This window comes from Nematostella vectensis, chromosome 8 (genome assembly GCF_932526225.1).
Source record: "Nematostella vectensis chromosome 8, jaNemVect1.1, whole genome shotgun sequence".
Lineage (NCBI taxonomy): Eukaryota > Metazoa > Cnidaria > Anthozoa > Actiniaria > Edwardsiidae > Nematostella > Nematostella vectensis.
In genome coordinates this window covers 15,841,555-15,860,416 of record NC_064041.1, presented here as the reverse complement: position 1 = coordinate 15,860,416, position 18,862 = coordinate 15,841,555, and the positions used below count along the sequence as shown (strand labels likewise).

Sequence of the window (18,862 nt, the reverse complement as noted above, 5' to 3'; positions counted from 1 at the left end):
AGGAGACGCATTGCTTGCGAGGCGTGATGCGGTAGCGAGAAATGCAGTTGCTCAGGGAAGCCAGTCAGCAGAGATAAGCTACAAGCTTAGAGCGCTGTCCGTACGGGCCTGTCATGCCAGTTGTGTTCAGTTTGATTTACCAGTTGTAAGTACTTTTTTTTTTTAACTAGCCTTTGGTTTAGGTTACCTTTTCTCGGGATTTGACTATGTTTGTTATCACTTAAACTTTATTATTTAATTTGACGTTAATAAATCCTTATAAGTCCAAGCGAAGCTCACCCACCCATAGAAATCAATAAATCAATAAATTTGACTCGTGTTAACACACAGAATACCCGGAGTTTGCATTGCCTACATGCCTTGCATCATGTATTCGTTCTCACGTTGCCTTTCGCTCGATCGTTTTCGTTTCATTCCATTTATTTTTGCCTACTTTTTGGCTGGTGTCAGAACCTGAGAGTTTTGCTTTCAGTATTGCGTTTGTTTCTACATTTTTCGTAACCGCACGGTAAATGTCAAGTTCCGACGGTTACATTATTTTCTGCACAATTAAAAAGCCCGACACCTATTGTCACCCATCATCCATTGCGGTCACGGCAAACCCTACACTTCCGGTATGCAGACAAGCGAAGCTCACCCACCCATAGAAATCAATAAATTTGACTCGTGTCAACACACAGAATACCCGGAGTTTGCATTGTCTACAAGCGTTACTTCTAGTTGGGTCAGATCTCGATGGGACCCACGTGAAAATCGTCTATTAGCCGTCGCCTTTCCTCCTTGGTTAGTATCATACTATTATTAGAATAGTATTTTATACTGTAGAGCTGCTAAGGATGTGAAGCGTGACGTCATGTGTGCTATTATACTAAATCCCGTTATAATCCCGTGCTCTAACATCGCGGGGTGGATGTCTAGCATTTTCTGTATCTTCAGTGTATCGAAATTATGTGTATTATTACAGTTATTCTTGTGTCTTCGTGCAAGGGTTTTTACATCGCAATGCCTGATAACTTCAGCGTTTTGCCTCTGTCGTTACAATAGTATTACTGCAAGCCTGAGTCACTGAAGCATAGCACACACAAACTTGTGCGCGAGCAAAGACCTCAAATCATTTACCGTAGACTGCGTAGCAAGCGCAAAGGGCCTGGGATAAGGGAAAAGGAGGGATCCCGCGCCTGGAAAGAATTTTTTTCCCAACCCTATTGGCCTGCTCCGCATAACACATATTGACGTCATTTTGCACGTAATTGTCATTTTATCGCCATTATCACCAACTTTTCATCTTTGCTGATGACTACGATCGAATGTCATCACGTGTTCCTGTAAATACTTGAAGCTGTAGGTGTGCACTGTCGTTAGGGTGACCAGCACTCACCCATCCCTTGAAAAGGAACATTATAGATGGGACAGTTGCATTGTGGGATATGGATGCATTGTCGATGGGACAGTTGCATTGTGGGATATGGATGCATTGTCGATGGGACAGTTGCATTGTGGGATACAGGTGCATTGTCGATGGGACAGTTGCATTGTGGGATACAGGTGCATTGTCGTAGAGAAATGCTTTATTTAAAAAGGTGCATTGTCGGATACAGGTGCTGATAATAAAAGATGCATTGTGGGATACAGGTGCTGATAAGAAAAGGTGCATTGTGGGATACAGGTGCTGATTATAAAAGGTGTATTGTGGGATACAGGTGCTGATAAGAAAAGGTGCATTGTGGGATACAGGTGCTGATGAGAAAAGGTGCATCATGGGATACAGGTGCTGATAAGAAAAGGTGCATTGTGGGATACAGGTGCTGATAAGAAAAGATGCATTGTGGGATACAGGTGCTGATTATAAAAGGTGCATTGTGGGATACAGGTGCTGATGAGAAAAGGTGCTTTGTGGGATACAGGTGCTGATAAGAAAAGATGCATTGTGGGATACAGGTGCTGATAAGAAAAGGTGCATTGTGGGATACAGGTGCTGATGAGAAAAGGTGCTTTGTGGGGTACAGGTGCTGATTATAAAAGGTGCATTGTGGGATACAGGTGCTGATAAGAAAAGATGCATTGTGGGATACAGGTGCTGATGAGAAAAGGTGCATTATGGGATACAGGTGCTGATAAGAAAAGATGCATTGTGGGATACAGGTGCTGATGAGAAAAGGTGCATTATGGGATACAGGTGCTGATAAGAAAAGATGCATTGTGGGATACAGGTGCTGATGAGAAAAGGTGCATTGTGGGATACAGGTGCTGATGAGAAAAGATGCATTGTGGGATACAGGTGCTGATTATAAAAGGTGCATTGTGGGATACATGTGCTGATAAGAAAAGATGCATTGTGGGATACAGGTGCTGATGAGAAAAGGTGCTTTGTGGGATACAGGTGCTGATAAGAAAAGATGCATTGTGGGATACAGGTGCTGATGAGAAAAGATGCATTGTGGGATACAGGTGCTGATAAGAAAAGGTGCATCATGGGATACAGGTGCTGATAAGAAAAGATGCATTGTGGGATACAGGTGCTGATAAGAAAAGGTGCATTGTGGGATACAGGTGCTGATTATAAAAGGTGTATTGTGGGATACAGGTGCTGATAAGAAAAGGTGCATTGTGGGATACAGGTGCTGATGAGAAAAGATGCATTGTGGGATACAGGTGCTGATGAGAAAAGATGCATTGTGGGATACAGGTGCTGATAAGAAAAGGTGCATCATGGGATACAGGTGCTGATAAGAAAAGGTGCATTGTGGGATACAGGTGCTGATAAGAAAAGATGCATTGTGGGATACAGGTGCTGATAAGAAAAGATGCATTGTGGGATACAGGTGCTGATAAGAAAAGGTGCATTGTGGGATACAGGTGCTGATGAGAAAAGGTGCATTATGGGATACAGGTGCTGATAAGAAAAGATGCATTGTGGGATACAGGTGCTGATGAGAAAAGGTGCATTGTGGGATACAGGTGCTGATGAGAAAAGATGCATTGTGGGATACAGGTGCTGATTGTAAAAGGTGCATTGTGGGATACATGTGCTGATAAGAAAAGATGCATTGTGGGATACAGGTGCTGATGAGAAAAGGTGCTTTGTGGGATACATGGGCTGATGAGAAAAGGTGCATTGTGGGATACAGGTGCTGATGAGAAAAGGTGCTTTGTGGGATACAGGTGCTGATTATAAAAGGTGCATTGTGGGATACAGGTGCTGATAAGAAAAGATGCATTGTGGGATACAGGTGCTGATGAGAAAAGGTGCATTATGGGATACAGGTGCTGATAAGAAAAGATGCATTGTGGGATACAGGTGCTGATTATAAAAGGTGCATTTTGGGATACAGGTGCTGATGAGAAAAGATGCATTGTGGGATACAGGTGCTGATAAGAAAAGGTGCATCATGGGATACAGGTGCTGATAAGAAAAGGTGCATTGTGGGATACAGGTGCTGATAAGAAAAGATGCATTGTGGGATACAGGTGCTGATTAAAAAAGGTGCATTGTGGGATACAGGTGCTGATGAGAAAAGGTGCTTTGTGGGATACAGGTGCTGATAAGAAAAGATGCATTGTGGGATACAGGTGCAGATAAGAAAAGGTGCATTGTGGGATACAGGTGCTGATGAGAAAAGGTGCTTTGTGGGATACAGGTGCTGATTATAAAAGGTGCATTGTGGGATACAGGTGCTGATAAGAAAAGATGCATTGTGGGATACAGGTGCTGATGAGAAAAGGTGCATTATGGGATACAGGTGCTGATAAGAAAAGATGCATTGTGGGATACAGGTGCTGATTATAAAAGGTGCATTTTGGGATACAGGTGCTGATGAGAAAAGGTGCTTTGTGGGATACAGGTGCTGATAAGAAAAGATGCATTGTGGGATACCGGTGCTGATAAGAAAAGTTGCATTGTGGGATACAGGTGCTGATAAGAAAAGTTGCATTGTGGGATACAGGTGCTGATAAGAAAAGTTGCATTGTGGGATACAGGTGCTGATTATAAAAGGTGCATTGTGGGATACAGGTGCTGATAAGAAAAGATGCATTGTGGGATACAGGTGCTGATGAGAAAAGATGCATTGTGGGATACAGGTGCTGATAAGAAAAGATGCATTGTGGGATACAGGTGCTGATAAGAAAAGGTGCATTGTGGGATACAGGTGCTGATGAGAAAAGGTGCATTATGGGATACAGGTGCTGATAAGAAAAGATGCATTGTGGGATACAGGTGCTGATGAGAAAAGGTGCATTGTGGGATACAGGTGCTGATGAGAAAAGATGCATTGTGGGATACAGGTGCTGATTATAAAAGGTGCATTGTGGGATACATGTGCTGATAAGAAAAGATGCATTGTGGGATACAGGTGCTGATGAGAAAAGGTGCTTTGTGGGATACAGGGGCTGATGAGAAAAGGTGCATTGTGGGATACAGGTGCTGATAAGAAAATATGCATTGTGGGATACAGGTGCTGATGAGAAAAGATGCATTGTGGGATACAGGTGCTGATAAGAAAAGGTGCATCATGGGATACAGGTGCTGATAAGAAAAGGTGCTTTGTGGGATACAGGGGCTGATGAGAAAAGATGCATTGTGGGATACAGGTGCTGATAAGAAAATATGCATTGTGGGATACAGGTGCTGATGAGAAAAGATGCATTGTGGGATACAGGTGCTGATAAGAAAAGGTGCATCATGGGATACAGGTGCTGATAAGAAAAGGTGCATTGTGGGATACAGGTGCTGATAAGAAAAGATGCATTGTGGGATACAGGTGCTGATTATAAAAGGTGCATTGTGGGATACAGGTGCTGATGAGAAAAGGTGCTTTGTGGGATACAGGTGCTGATAAGAAAAGATGCATTGTGGGATACAGGTGCTGATAAGAAAAGGTGCATTGTGGGATACAGGTGCTGATGAGAAAAGGTGCTTTGTGGGATACAGGTGCTGATTATAAAAGGTGCATTGTGGGATACAGGTGCTGATAAGAAAAGATGCATTGTGGGATACAGGTGCTGATGAGAAAAGGTGCATTATGGGATACAGGTGCTGATAAGAATAGATGCATTGTGGGATACAGGTGCTGATTATAAAAGGTGCATTTTGGGATACAGGTGCTGATGAGAAAAGGTGCTTTGTGGGATACAGGTGCTGATAAGAAAAGATGCATTGTGGGATACCGGTGCTGATAAGAAAAGTTGCATTGTGGGATACAGGTGCTGATAAGAAAAGTTGCATTGTGGGATACAGGTGCTGATAAGAAAAGTTGCATTGTGGGATACAGGTGCTGATTATAAAAGGTGCATTGTGGGATACAGGTGCTGATAAGAAAAGATGCATTGTGGGATACAGGTGCTGATGAGAAAAGGTGCATTGTGGGATACAGGTGCTGATAAGAAAAGATGCATTGTGGGATACAGGTGCTGATAAGAAAAGATGCATTGTGGGATACAGGTGCTGATAAGAAAAGATGCATTGTGGGATACAGGTGCTGATAAGAAAATATGCATTGTGGGATACAGGTGCTGATGAGAAAAGGTGCATTGTGGGAGACGGGTGCATCATGGGAGAGGTGCATTGCGGGCGTGGGAGTCCGGACATTCGGACCGACGTGACGAGTCCTTCCACCCGCCTTCAGATCAATAAGAAAGCTGAAATTACAGCATGGCGTGCGAGACCCTTCTCCACACAGTAGGATCAATGACACTCAAATAAATAATTCGACCCGATCAATCACCGGCTCGACCCCAACTTCCGCTTCTCGAACCCTCATTGATCGACAACAGTTTCCTCAACTTGTATTGTGTTATCTATCGATAAAATCACAAGAAGTAGAGGACACTTCACAGTCTTATAGGGCCAAATATACACTTGTGGACAGCCGCCGCATCCATCTCGGCTTTCGCCTCAAAGGGTGTAAGTAGCCCTCCCCTCGTCACTAGACACTTCGAGGGATTCAAATGTTGCGTGCTTATAGACTTGAAAGTTTGTTCTCAGTTTGTTTCAACATTCAGAAAAATATTACAAATAGGATACTGAACTTAATAAGCTTGCCGTTTGTTTTTTGATATAGGATTTGTTGAATGAAGATAGTTAAAGATAGACGTCCTTATCCTTTCAATCCGATGAGACCCGCAGACTTAAGTTATATCTGTCTACAAATTGATTCTTATTGTACAAATATTGATGCTATCGGGATATGGATGTGATTGGTCAAGCAAATGTAGTCATTAAATGGGGCCAAATCCCTAAGGATCATCGACAGAAAATGCTGAACGGAAAAGTTGTCTAACGAGTCAGTATAGTGATGTGTTTATCCTAGCTCGAATCTTCGTGACCTATTGAGAAAAATGTAAGATATGTGACATGGATTGGAGAGATAACTATGGATTTATTAAGTAAGAGGCTATGTCAGAAAGTTATACCGAAAATATAAATAGAATGTCCAAGATTCTCTAAGGAGGGGTGGGGAGGGGGGGGGACGAGGCTGCTATCAGATATGTGTTGCTGTGCGTGCATTTGCCGCTTATAATCAGGAAATGGTTTTGCGCTTCCTGTCTGAACAGGGTAGATGGTGAAGTAAGAAGATACCCTGATTTCATATCGTTGGAACAGTTAAGGGTGTTCGGAAGTTAGGTTGCCAGGGAAATTTTAAATTACCTTATATTTGTTAGAAAAAAGAGTTTTACTGCTGAAATTGGTCAAGGGACTAGTGACTCATCGGGCTACATATTGAAGACGTTATTGATGACGTTATTACAGCAGAAAAAAACGTTTATTTTCCCTTCCTTTAGTTTTTTTCAAAGGATTTTTAGTTCAGAGTATTCATTATTTCTTTCTGAACAAACGTGAGCATGGATTTGAAAAATATTAACAAATCAATTTTTTAGACCAATTAATGTGCAAGCCATTGGTGTATTTTGGTCATGTTTTTCATTTTGACCTGTATGCCTTAATCAATGCCCAGTTTTAAAAAAAGATTAACAATATTTCCGTACTAAAACTTTTCACGATTTCAAATATTTAAGGTGCCATTTTACCTTTTTTTGTGCGACCGGAAGTCGTTTTTAACGCATGCGCTGTGGACCAGACTATTTGGAGGCGCGGCTGCTTAGCCACCAAACCTAGTGCACGGCGCTCTCCACGCTGCTTTCAGACCAGCGACTTTGTGCTGCCAAAGCACATCTTTTCCATTTTTTGCTACGCCCAGTTGGTGGCATTTTAGCATATGAGCATGGTAAATTGTATAAAAAATAATAAACCCTTAAAAAAACGTGGACTTTAAAAGCACACTAGCATACACACATTGGCACCAGTCGGGCCAAGACGGGACGCTAGCACAGTCTATTACCCGTGCAGTTCGGCAACCATGGACAGCTGTTTCGTCCTTATTAGGACTCGTCAGCATGGTATAGCCGGTTTGCCTCAGTTAAACTTCATCGGCAAAAAAACTGCAGGGCGACTTCGACTCGAACGAAGTGCTTTAAACCACAGCTTAGATCCATGTGGGATCTAGAGCTGCGACCGGGCTAGCGTGATGCCAATTGTGTGTCTTGGCCCGACTGGTGCCAATGTGTGTATGCTAGTGTGCTTTTAAAGTCCACACTTAAAAAAACGAGACTTGTTGCAAAAGGGAGGAAAATGAAACATTTTTACCGGCAAAAAGTTCGCAAACAAACGCGCGCGCGCCCTGAAAAGCCCGCCATTTTTAAACCGTAAGCAATTTTTCCCGCCTAAATTACGAGCGCGCGCGTCAGCGTAGCAACCAAGGTCTCATAACAACCTAACTTCCGAACACCCTTAACGATACCGTGATTTGAAGTGACGTGATTTGACGTGACGCAGAAAGCGGATATCACTTCTGTTTGAGAAATGGATTAGCTTCGCTGCTGATTTCTTTTTACTTCAGTGTTGAGTCAAAAAATGTGTGTGTCTCTCATAGGGCATGGATTTGCCGTCTAGACTTGACGACCCATCAAATATAATGCCAAGTGTCCCCGCACCCACCCGGGAAGAGACCCACTGGTGGTATGATAACGGCCGTGTTCACATGATACGAAGGGGGGGGGGGGGGAGGTAAATATTAAGCGTACTGTCATTATGTAAAGTCCAGATGTGTAGTGAATATGTGTTCTTACTAAACAGAGCTCTGCTGTTCACGATGAATTGGGCGTCACTGGCTATATTTCTGTTAATAATAACCCAAGCGCAAGGTGAGACATTTTTATTAGGGTGCTGTATAAGCTGCGATGCTCGCATAAGCGTCAATCCCTAAGTTATGTGATCAGCTCTCTTCATATATTGGAACATCAAAAATATACTTAGCAATATGTTTTCTGTGTTTTTTGGGGGTCGTGATTTTCGAAGTTTCGTATTTTCCTGTATATCTTTATATAGAGTGTTTCTCGAAGCGCATTTGGGCGATTGACGAGGAAGTGCTCTTCGTTTTCCATTAAAAGGGCAGTCGCACCGTTAGCTGTATTGTCAAGAATGCTACCGTCACCAATCTTGCACAGAGAAAAACTACGGGACACTATCTAAAAGCTGTTTGATTGTCTTCTTATAAGTAAATTCGGCGCGATGCAAACGGATTTCACATCTACATACTCTTTCAGCCGTCTATTTCGCTCTCAAGAAATGACGATTCTACGGTGTATTTTCATTTTGAAACGAACGTGCGACTGCCCCTTTAATTGACTTTTTCAACTAGTGAAATGTGATCGATATTATAGGCTGGTAGCGATAGCTCATGTTAAGCTATTATAGGCTGGTAGCGATAGCTCATGGTGAGCTATTATAGGCTGGTAGCGATAGCTCATGGTGAGCTATTATAGGCTGGTAGCGATAGCTCATGGTGAGCTATTATAGGCTGGTAGCGATAGCTCATGGTGAGCTATTATAGGCTGGTAGCGATAGCTCATGTTAAGCTATTATAGGCTGGTAGCGATAGCTCATGTTAAGCTATTATAGGCTGCTAGCGATAGCTCATGGTGAGCTATTATAGGCTGCTAGCGATAGCTCATGTTAAGCTATTATAGGCTGGTAGCGATAGCTCATGGTGAGCTATTATAGGCTGGTAGCGATAGATCATGGTAAGCTATTATAGGCTTTCTAGCGATAGCTCATGTTAAGCTGTTATAGGCTGCTAGCGATAGCTCATGGTGAGCTATTATAGGCTGCTAGCGATAGCTCATGGTGAGCTATTATAGGCTGCTAGCGATAGCTCATGGTAAGCTGTTATAGGCTGCTAGCGATAGCTCATGGTGAGCTATTATAGGCTGCTAGCGATAGCTCATGGTGAGCTATTATAGGCTGCTAGCGATAGCTCATGGTGAGCTATTATAGGCTTCTAGCGATAGCTCATGGTAAGCTATCATAGGCTGCTAGCGATAGCTCATGGTAAGCTATTATAGGCTTCTAGCGACCTCCCCCCCCCCCACTCTTTCTGTGTCTTCTATTGACTCATATGCTAAGTCAAACGGCTCGTAAATATCCAAGCTCTGTTCTTTCTTCCCCAGGCCTCTCCGTGTGCCCATCTCGTGTGATCACCTCTGATGGAGGCGAGGTTACCTCTCCCGGATATCCGTCGAACTACCCACCAAACACAGACTGTACCCTGACCATTGCCACGGGGCCTGGGGCCAAGTTCAACGTCATGTTCAATGACCTAAGTATTGAGGTAGACCCTGATGGTGAGTAAGAGCTAGTTCCGGGTTCCAGTCTTACTCCTGGTGACAGTGAGTCTACCTTTCTGTAACAAATAGTTCTGGTTACAAATTGTCTTACTTCCGGTTACAGTAAGTCTTACTTCTAGTTCCAGTAACTTTAACTCCTGGTTACAGTAAGTCTATCTTCCGGTTACAGATAGTCTAACTTCAGGTTACAGTGAGTCTACCTTCCGGTTACAGATAGTCTAACTTCCGGTTACAGTGAGTCTACCTTCCAGTTACAGATAGTCTAACTTCCGGTTACAGTGAGTCTACCTTCCGGTTACATTGAGTCTACCTTCCAGTTACAGATAGTCTAACTTCAGGTTACAGATAGTCTACCTTCCGGTTACAGTGAGTCTACCTTCCAGTTACAGATAGTCTAACTTCCGGTTACAGTGAGTCTACCTTCCGGTTACAGTGAGTCTACCTTCCAGTTACAGATAGTCTAACTTCCGGTTACAGTGAGTCTACGTTGCGGTTACAATGAGTCTAACTTCCGGTTAAAGTGAGCCTAGCTTCCTGCTCCAATGAGTCTGTTAGTCTACCTCTGCTTCTTTATTTCCTCTTTTCAGTAAGATATCTCCCTTTCATTATTCAGACTATTAATCTCTACAATCAGCTCAATGAATTCCCTGATCTCATCTTCCCAAATCCTCCAGCGCCCGAAGAGTGTAAGATGGACTCCCTCGTCATCACGGATGGGTCTAAGACGCGCAAGTACTGCGAGGAGAACGTTCCTGCGTATGACTTGCCACGCCATAACTTCAAGTCTGAGGGTAACACCCTTGTCATGAGGTTCAAGTCGGAAAATGCCTTCCAATTCAAGGGGTTTAAGATTACCTTCAAGGCTGAAAAAGGAAAAGTTATACCTCCGGGTATGCAACAGACAGACCACGGGACATGAATCAACTCCAGGTTGAAATGGTGTATTTTATGCCTAAAATGCTCACATTTCAGATTTTTTGCTCCGAAGGGCTAACCCTCAAAATGTCAGCGAAATTACTCTTTTTTTATCAGGCGTAAAACATACTTTATCAACTTTGTGTTGATTTATTTCCCTGATTCCATCACGCCTACTTTAGACTGACTACTATATTCTACAGCTTGCCTATAGTTTGTATCATATTAGATTACTGGTCAGCAGAACACGTATTAGGGAAGGCTGATATTAAAAGCGACGATGTAGTGAAGTGTGATACATCGTGTTACGCTAAGTGTAACACAGGTGCGACATAGAGTGACATATATGGTATGACGATGGTGCAACTGACGTACGCATCGTAGTACATGGTGTGACTTGACGCTATGGCGATTGTGCAACAGACGCATGTACATAGTGTGACGTCATTTTGTGGTGATGGTGCGAGAGACGCATGTACATAGTGTGACGTCATTTTGCGGCGATGCTGCGAGAGACGCATGAAAATAGTGTGACGTCATTTTGTGGCGATGGTGCAAGAGACGCATGTACATAGTGTGACGTCATTTTGCGGCGATGGTGCAATTGATGCATGCACATGGTGTGACGTCATTTTGTGGTGATAGTGTATGTGACACATGCACATGATGTGACGTCATTTTGTGGTGATGGTGCATGTGACGCATGAACATGGTGTGACGTCATTTTGTGGTGATAGTGTATGTGACGCATGCACATGGTGTGATGTCATTTTGTGGTGAAGGTAAAATTGACGCATGTACATGGTGTGACGTCATTTTGTGGTGATGGTGCATGTGACGCATGTACATGGTGTGACGTCATTTTGTGGTGATGGTGCATGTGACGCATGCACATGGTGTGACGTCATTTTGTGGTGATAGTGTATGTGACACATGCACATGGTGTGACGTCATGTTGTGGTGATGGTAAAATTGACGCATTAACATGGTGTGACGTCATGGTGCATGTGACGCATGCACATGGTGTGACGTCATTCTGTAGTGATAGTGTATGTACCGCATGCACATGATGTGATGTCATTTTGTGGTGATAGTGTATGTGACACATGCACATAGTGTGACGTCATGTTGTGGTGATGGTAAAATTGACGCATGTACATGGTGTGACATAATTTCGTGGTGATAGTGTATGTGACGCATGTACATGGTGTGACGTCATTCTGTGGTGATAGTGTATGTGACGCATGCACATGGTGTGATGTCATTTTGTGGTGAAGGTAAAATTGACGCATGTACATGGTGTGACGTCATTTTGTGGTGATAGTGTATGTGACGCATGTACATGGTGTGACGTCATTCTGTGGTGATAGTGTATGTGACGCATGCACATGGTGTGACGTCATTTTGTGGTAATAGTGTATGTGACGCATGCACATGGTGTGACGTCATTCTGTGGTGATAGTGTATGTGACGCATGTACATGGTGTGACGTCATTTTGTGGTGATAGTGTATGTGACGCATGTACATGGTGTGACGTCATTCTGTGGTGATAGTGTATGTGACGCATGCACATGGTGTGACGTCATTTTGTGGTGATGGTGCATGTGACGCATGCACATGGTGTGACGTCATTTTGTGGTGATACTGTATGTGACACATGCACATGGTGCGACAGTGTGACGCGTTTGAGAGTTTGTGCAGAATAACGTCGAAGCATGTCGAAGAATATATGAAAATCCGGCGTCGGAAATCGCGCGTTTTTTCAAATTCAACAAAGTGATTGCGCAACAGCAAGTAACGCAACGCTGTGCATGCTTTTTCAGAGAGTAACGTCTGCCCGTCACGCCATATCAAGTACACTATGGGCGGAGAGTTCTTCTCGCCCGGGTTCCCTGTGGCGTACCCTGCGAACAGCCGCTGCAGAGTGAAAATCACGATCCCTGATAATTACCAGATGAACGTGTGGCTGACAGACTTCCAGATACACGGTGAGTGGTGCGAGGTATTACTTTATTTGGACTGGAATCATGTCCACATTTGAAAGCGTCTGTTTCAGTTCTGTGTGGAGGCTACACCGGCCTCTGCCACACTCAAATCTCGCCCCATGCCCCATGCAAACCTCGCTGCTTTAATTCCATAAGGCCCATTATTGGAAACTCTGTGTCTGCATGCACGGCTTCCGGTAAAGTAGGCTAAAAATCGGGAAAACTGGAGACAGCCGTGCAGCTAGTTTTTTTTCCTCCTTTACCAGAAGCCGTGCAAATAGACACAGCGTATTAGAAAAAGACAAATTGCTAACTTAAAAACGTCGACACTATCGGTTGACGAGTTTTCCCCATAGAAATCCTGGCAATGTTTATGTTAATAACTGTTTTTTCCTCTCTACAGAGACACCTTCATACCGTAGTGACCGGCAATGTTTTTGTTTATGACTGTTTTTTCCTCTCCACAAAGACACCTTCATACCGTAGTGACCGGCAATGTTTTTGTTTATGACTGTTTTTTCCTCTCCACAAAGACACCTTCATACCGTAGTGACCGGCAATGTTTTTGTATATGACTGTTTTTTCCTCTCCACAAAGACACCTTCATACCGTAGTGACCGGCAATGTTTTTGTTTATGACTGTTTTTTCCTCTCCACAGAGACACCTTCAAACCGTAGTGACCGGCAATGTGTTTGTTTATGACTGTTTTTTCCACTGCACAGAGACACCTTCATACCGTAGTGACCGGCAATGTTTTTGTTTATGACTGTTTTTTCCACTGCACAGAGACACCTTCATACCGTAGTGACCGGCAATGTTTTTGTTTATGACTGTTTTTTCCTCTCCACAGAGACACCTTCAAACCGTAGTGACCGGCAATGTTTTTGTTTATGACTGTTTTTTCCACTGCACAGAGACACCTCCATACCGTAGTGACCGGCAATGTTTTTGTTTATGACTGTTTTTTCCACTGCACAGAGACACCTTCATACCGTAGTGACCGGCAATGTTTTTGTTTATGACTGTTTTTTCCTCTCCACAGAGACACCTTCAAACCGTAGTGACCGGCAATGTTTTTGTTTATGACTGTTTTTTCCACTGCACAGAGACACCTTCATGCCGTAGTGACCGGCAATGTTTTTGTTTATGACTGTTTTTTTCCACTGCACAGAGACACCTTCATACCGTAGTGACCGGCAATGTTTTTGTTTATGACTGTTTTTTCCTCTCCACAGAGACACCTTCAAACCGTAGTGACCGGCAATGTTTTTGTTTATGACTGTTTTTTCCACTGCACAGAGACACCTTCATGCCGTAGTGACCGGCAATGTTTTTGTTTATGACTGTTTTTTCCACTGCACAGAGACACCTTCATGCCGTAGTGACCGGCAATGTTTTTGTTTATGACTGTTTTTTCCTCTCCACAAAGACACCTTCATACCGTAGTGACCGGCAATGTTTTTGTTTATGACTGTTTTTTTCCACTGCACAGAGACACCTTCATGCCGTAGTGACCGGCAATGTTTTTGTTTATGACTGTTTTTTCCACTGCACAGAGACACCTTCATGCCGTAGTGACCGGCTCATCGTCAAAGACGACTTGGGAGGCTACTTACTATGTGGGGGTGGTAGAAACCACAGGGTACCCAAGATACGACCACTGACGTCCACTACATCGAAGATCCAGTTCTACTCGGACTCGAAAGATTCGGCCCCAGGCTTTCACTTGCACTATAATATGACTCGGCTTACAAAGGGTAAAGTTACATCACGTGATACCCTCAGATACCATTGGGATCAGGGGGATGGCCAAGGGGGCCCAGGCCCCCCTTTTAGCAGCCAAAAATACAGTAAATGTATGAGAAATTATCTAAAATACAGTAAATGTATGAGACATTATCTAAAATACAGTAAATGTATGAGACATTATCTAAAATACAGTAAATGTATGAGAAATTATCTAAAATACAGTAAATGTATGAGACATTATCTAAAATATAGTAAATGTATGAGACATTATCTAAAATATAGTAAATGTATGAGACATGAGACATAATCTAAAATACAGTAAATGTATGAGACATTATCTAAAATATAGTAAATGTATGAGACATAATCTAAAATACAGTAAATGTATGAGACATTATTTAAAATACAGTAAATATATGAGACATTATCTAAAATATAGGGAAAAAAACTTGAAAGGACCTTTTGCCCCCCTGTTAAAAATTCTTGCTATGCCGTTGTCTTTACGATAGTACGCAGTGGCTTTATGCCCGACAGTCGGGAAAGGTCCTCAATGGACTAAATGCCCGAGGGTTTTCAACTTATTCAAATAAGCCAGCAAATTGACAGCCTTGTGAGTTTAAATTATCCTTTACTTGTTTAGAGAGAGCAAGGGATTCTGAATTGACCTTTGTTGTCGGAATCATAGCTGTCAACCAAACTTGGACAGAAATCTTGTGAAATCGGATGAGATACAGTAAATATGTGAAAAAAACTATAAGAACCAATGCGAATGAATACAGAGAATGTGTAAATATTCTCACAAAAATTAGTCCAAAATCGCGTGGGGGAGGGGGTACTCCGATATCAAACGGACGGGGATCATTGTCTGAATTTTGTTAAAACAACCCTAAAAGATACTAAAGTGGGCGTGGTCTAGTTATATTTGAACCCTAAAAGATACTAAAGTGGGCGTGGTCTAGTTATATTTGAACCCTAAAAGATACTAAAGTGGGCGTGGTCTAGTTATATTTTAACCCTAAAAGATACTAAAGTGGGCGTAGTCTGGTTATATTTTAACCCTAAAAGATACTAAAGTGGGCGTGGTCTGGTTATATTTTAACCCTGAAAGATACTAAAGTGGGCGTGGTTAGTTATATTTGAACCCTAAAATATACTAAAGTGGGCGTGGTCTAGTTATATTTGAACCCTAAAAGATACTAAAGTGGGCGTGGTTAAGCATGAATTTACGCCCTAAAAGATATCTCAAACAAACGTAAATAATTTGTTATAAAAGTGACTCTAATGGAAGATTGACATGTTTTAACACACTTCATGAGCGACAAGTTAGATGTGGGATGGTTATAATAGCACCCTTAAAGATACCTAGTTAAAGAAAATCTAAGCACTCTCATTTTCTAAGAGATACCTAAGGCTCCAAATTAACACCCTAAAAGATACGACGATGATCCCCGTCCGATGGATATAAAGACCCCCCCCCCCCCCCCCACGGGTCCAAAATCTTGTGACACCCGTCCAATGCGGGTAAGTTGACATTGACAGCTATGCGGAATTGGATGTTTTTCCATGTGATTCTGCCGCTAAAATTAAGATTTTATAGTGTACATACATGAATAAATTAAGAGAACTTTCTTGCATTTAGTCCATTGAGGACCTTCCCGACTGTCGGGCATATAGTTAATGCGCTATTTTTAATCTCAAACAGGTAGCTGCCAGTGTACTGTGGGCTCAAGTTTCATCATGATAACGAGGTTCAGTGGGAAGGTCAATCGTACCCGTCACGTGATCACCTTAAGCCTCAAGACCGCGCAATCACGAGGTCTGATCTTTTTCGCCAAGGGCGAGTTACGTGACTACATCTACATCGGCATCAAATACGGGAAAGTGTTCTACGACAGCGACCTCGGCACAGGTACACCAAATAGCTAGCGACCTCGACACAGGTATACCAAATAGCTAGAACGAGCTACCAAATAGCTGGCGACCTCGGCACCGGTATAGCAAAAAGCTAGCGACCTCGGCACAGGTATATCAAATAGCTAGAACGATCTAACAAATAGAAAGCGACCTGGGCACAAGTATACCAAATAGCTAGCGACCTCGGCACAGGTATACCAAAAAGCTAGCGATCTCGGCACAAGTGTACCAAATAGCAAACGATCTCGGAACAGGTAAACCAAATAGCTAGCGATCTCGGCACAGGTATATTAAATAGCTAGCGATCTTGCCACAGGTATACCAAATAGCAAGCGATCTCGGAACAGGTAAACCAAATAGCTAGCGATCTCGGCACAGGTATACCAAATAGCTAGCGATCTTGCCACAGGTATACCAAATAGCAAGCGATCTCGGAACAGGTAAACCAAATAGCTAGCGATCTCGGCACAGGTATACCAAATAGCTAGCGATCTTGGCACAGGTATACCAAATAGCAAGCGATCTCGGAACAGGTAAACCAAATAGTTAGCGATCTCGGCACAGGTATACCAAATAGCTAGCGATCTTGGCACAGGTATACCAAATAGCTAGCGATCTTGGCACAGGTATACCAAATAGCTAGCGATCTTGGCAGAGGTAAACCAAATAGCTAGCGATCTCGGCACAGGTATACCAAATAGCTAGCGATCTCGGCACAGGTATACCAAATAGCTAGCGATCTCGGCACAGGTATACCAAATATTTCTTTTTGTGGACTTATGTACTCGTGTCGTTTTTAGGGCGAAGCAAGGTGTATGCCGAGGGGATAAGAGTGGACGATGGGGAGTGGCATTCTGTTGTCATCACACGAGAGAAAAAGACACTCGCAATCAGTGTGGACAACGGCAGAGCTAAAGGTATCGTGGCTGTGCGCCAGGTTAGGGACAACAAAAATGATCCCCGAAAGGGACTGATGGTGAACTTCTCCAAATTATTCAGGTCAGACGGACACGAGAGGAGATTTCAATAAAATCGACCTTCCTAACTCAGTCGGGTTGATCCTGGGTGTACCAAGCACCGTCAAGGGACTGGTACCAAACTTCATCGGATGCATCCGGGACTTCTCAGTGGATGGAATAGAGCCGCTGACCAATGCTTACGCGGGCAAGACCGAGTACCGCGTGAATGGACCGAAGATGACTGAATGCCTTAATTAAAATGAGTCCATGTCCGCCGCCATTTTGTGATCCTGGCAAAGTACTAGGTGCGAGAAAGCATCCATTTCCATCGGCTGATTTGGCGAAGCTATTGTGATATTTTGTTATTGAACTTAGTCAATAGAGCATACAAATACGTTTTTAGGTGGCTATGAGATTTCTTCACAAAATTTCTCTTCCAGTATCGATTGAAAACAATAACAAACGTGCGGCTGACGAGGGCGCTTTAATTCGCAGGCGGCTGAGGACGAAAATTCACCTTTTGGTTTGTTTGGGTTCGGAGGGCTGGTGGAGGGAATTGTGGGCTTGTCTTACAAAGAAAAGATGGCTATCTTGTTTTGTAGGCTTGTCTTACAGAAGACCGCTATAAGCAAAATCTTCACCATAAACACAGCGATGTTCCATGTATTCTTGTAATCTAATTGGAAATTCCTTAAGGTTTTTTATTATTTTAGTGTCTTTATGATAGCCAGATGGGAATGTAATATTTTTAGGTATTCTTGATATGTAAAACATAAACTTGAATTTTAGACTAATTGTAGTATTAGAAGATATTCTATGATAATACTAATCTGCTTTACTATAAATATTGAAAAATGATTATGTTATGACTTCGGTCCCCCCCCCCCCCCCCTTTCCTTCCAGAAAACACTGCGAGACCGAGGAGAGAGAAAAGGAAACTTAAGCAAACACGTTTCCGGACAACGGACTGCAACCGGAAGTAGACAATCTTTTTGTTTAGCGCTATCGCAATGTTAGAATGTTTCATATGTAAGACTGTGGGGTTGAAGAGAAACGTCTCCTTACAGTGGAATGGAGCAAAAACATTACAAAGACGGAAAACGTTAAACCTTCGGTTGCCGTCTGTCGTTCAGAAACGTGTTTGCTTAATGAGCAACAAACTACGGTGACACATAGTCAAACAAGTCTGACTCTTGAGAATTACAGTCATTTTCAGTAGTCTGCTAACTTTAACAATTTCTGACTGCGAAACCGCCTCCTGGCTTCCATCATTTAAATTACAGTGAGGACACAGAAAGCGGGCCATGCTGGGCAACTTTGACCAATCAGATTCGGCTTGAACACCGTAAACAGTAAAAAAAAGGTCAGCCAATGATAAACGCCGGACTGATTGGTCAAAGTCGTTCCTCACTTAAACATTTGATGCTTCTTGATTGGTCAGCGTCTCACGGAAAGATGGCTTGCTTGGAAACCAACTCAGTGCAGGCCAATGAAATATTAGGTCCACTTTTTCGTATTTCGCACCCTCCCCCCCTTCCCCCATATTGGGTACTGGCCCGTACCTAATTCAAAAAAACCTTTAAACCACAGGGCGAATGGAAATTCCAAGACCAAAAAAGTGTTTATGGGAACTAATTATACCAATATACTAATTACC

General features: G+C 42.9%; 1 protein-coding gene across 2 annotated transcripts; it reads left to right on the top strand.

Annotated features, from left to right (window-relative positions):
* Window positions 1-630: 630 nt before the first annotated feature.
* On the top strand, window positions 631-17,999 carry LOC5505366 (neuropilin-2). 2 transcript variants are annotated; one of them, XM_048731711.1, is made up of 10 exons: window positions 649-783; window positions 5,509-5,902; window positions 8,132-8,199; window positions 9,505-9,678; window positions 10,356-10,571; window positions 12,421-12,585; window positions 14,140-14,340; window positions 16,035-16,241; window positions 17,047-17,163; window positions 17,246-17,999. In XM_048731711.1, the coding sequence occupies exons 3-10, from the start codon at window positions 8,148-8,150 to the stop codon at window positions 17,461-17,463; spliced, it is 1,350 nt and encodes a 449-aa protein (XP_048587668.1). In that variant the 5' UTR covers window positions 649-783; window positions 5,509-5,902; window positions 8,132-8,147; the 3' UTR covers window positions 17,464-17,999. The 2 variants fall into 2 exon arrangements, with proteins under 2 accessions (XP_048587667.1, XP_048587668.1); XM_048731710.1 differs by lacking the exon at window positions 5,509-5,902 and having other exon boundaries at window positions 631-783.
* The last annotated feature ends 863 nt before the right edge of the window (window positions 18,000-18,862 follow it).

Coding starts and splice junctions, on each gene's coding strand:
- LOC5505366 (XM_048731710.1), top strand. CDS start 8,148: ATGAATTGGGCGTCACTGGCTATATTTCTGTTAATAATAACCCAAGCG. Junction 10,572..12,420: donor AGGAAAAGTTATACCTCCGG/GTATGCAACAGA, acceptor ATGCTTTTTCAG/AGAGTAACGTCTGCCCGTCA. Junction 12,586..14,139: donor GACAGACTTCCAGATACACG/GTGAGTGGTGCG, acceptor TCCACTGCACAG/AGACACCTTCATGCCGTAGT.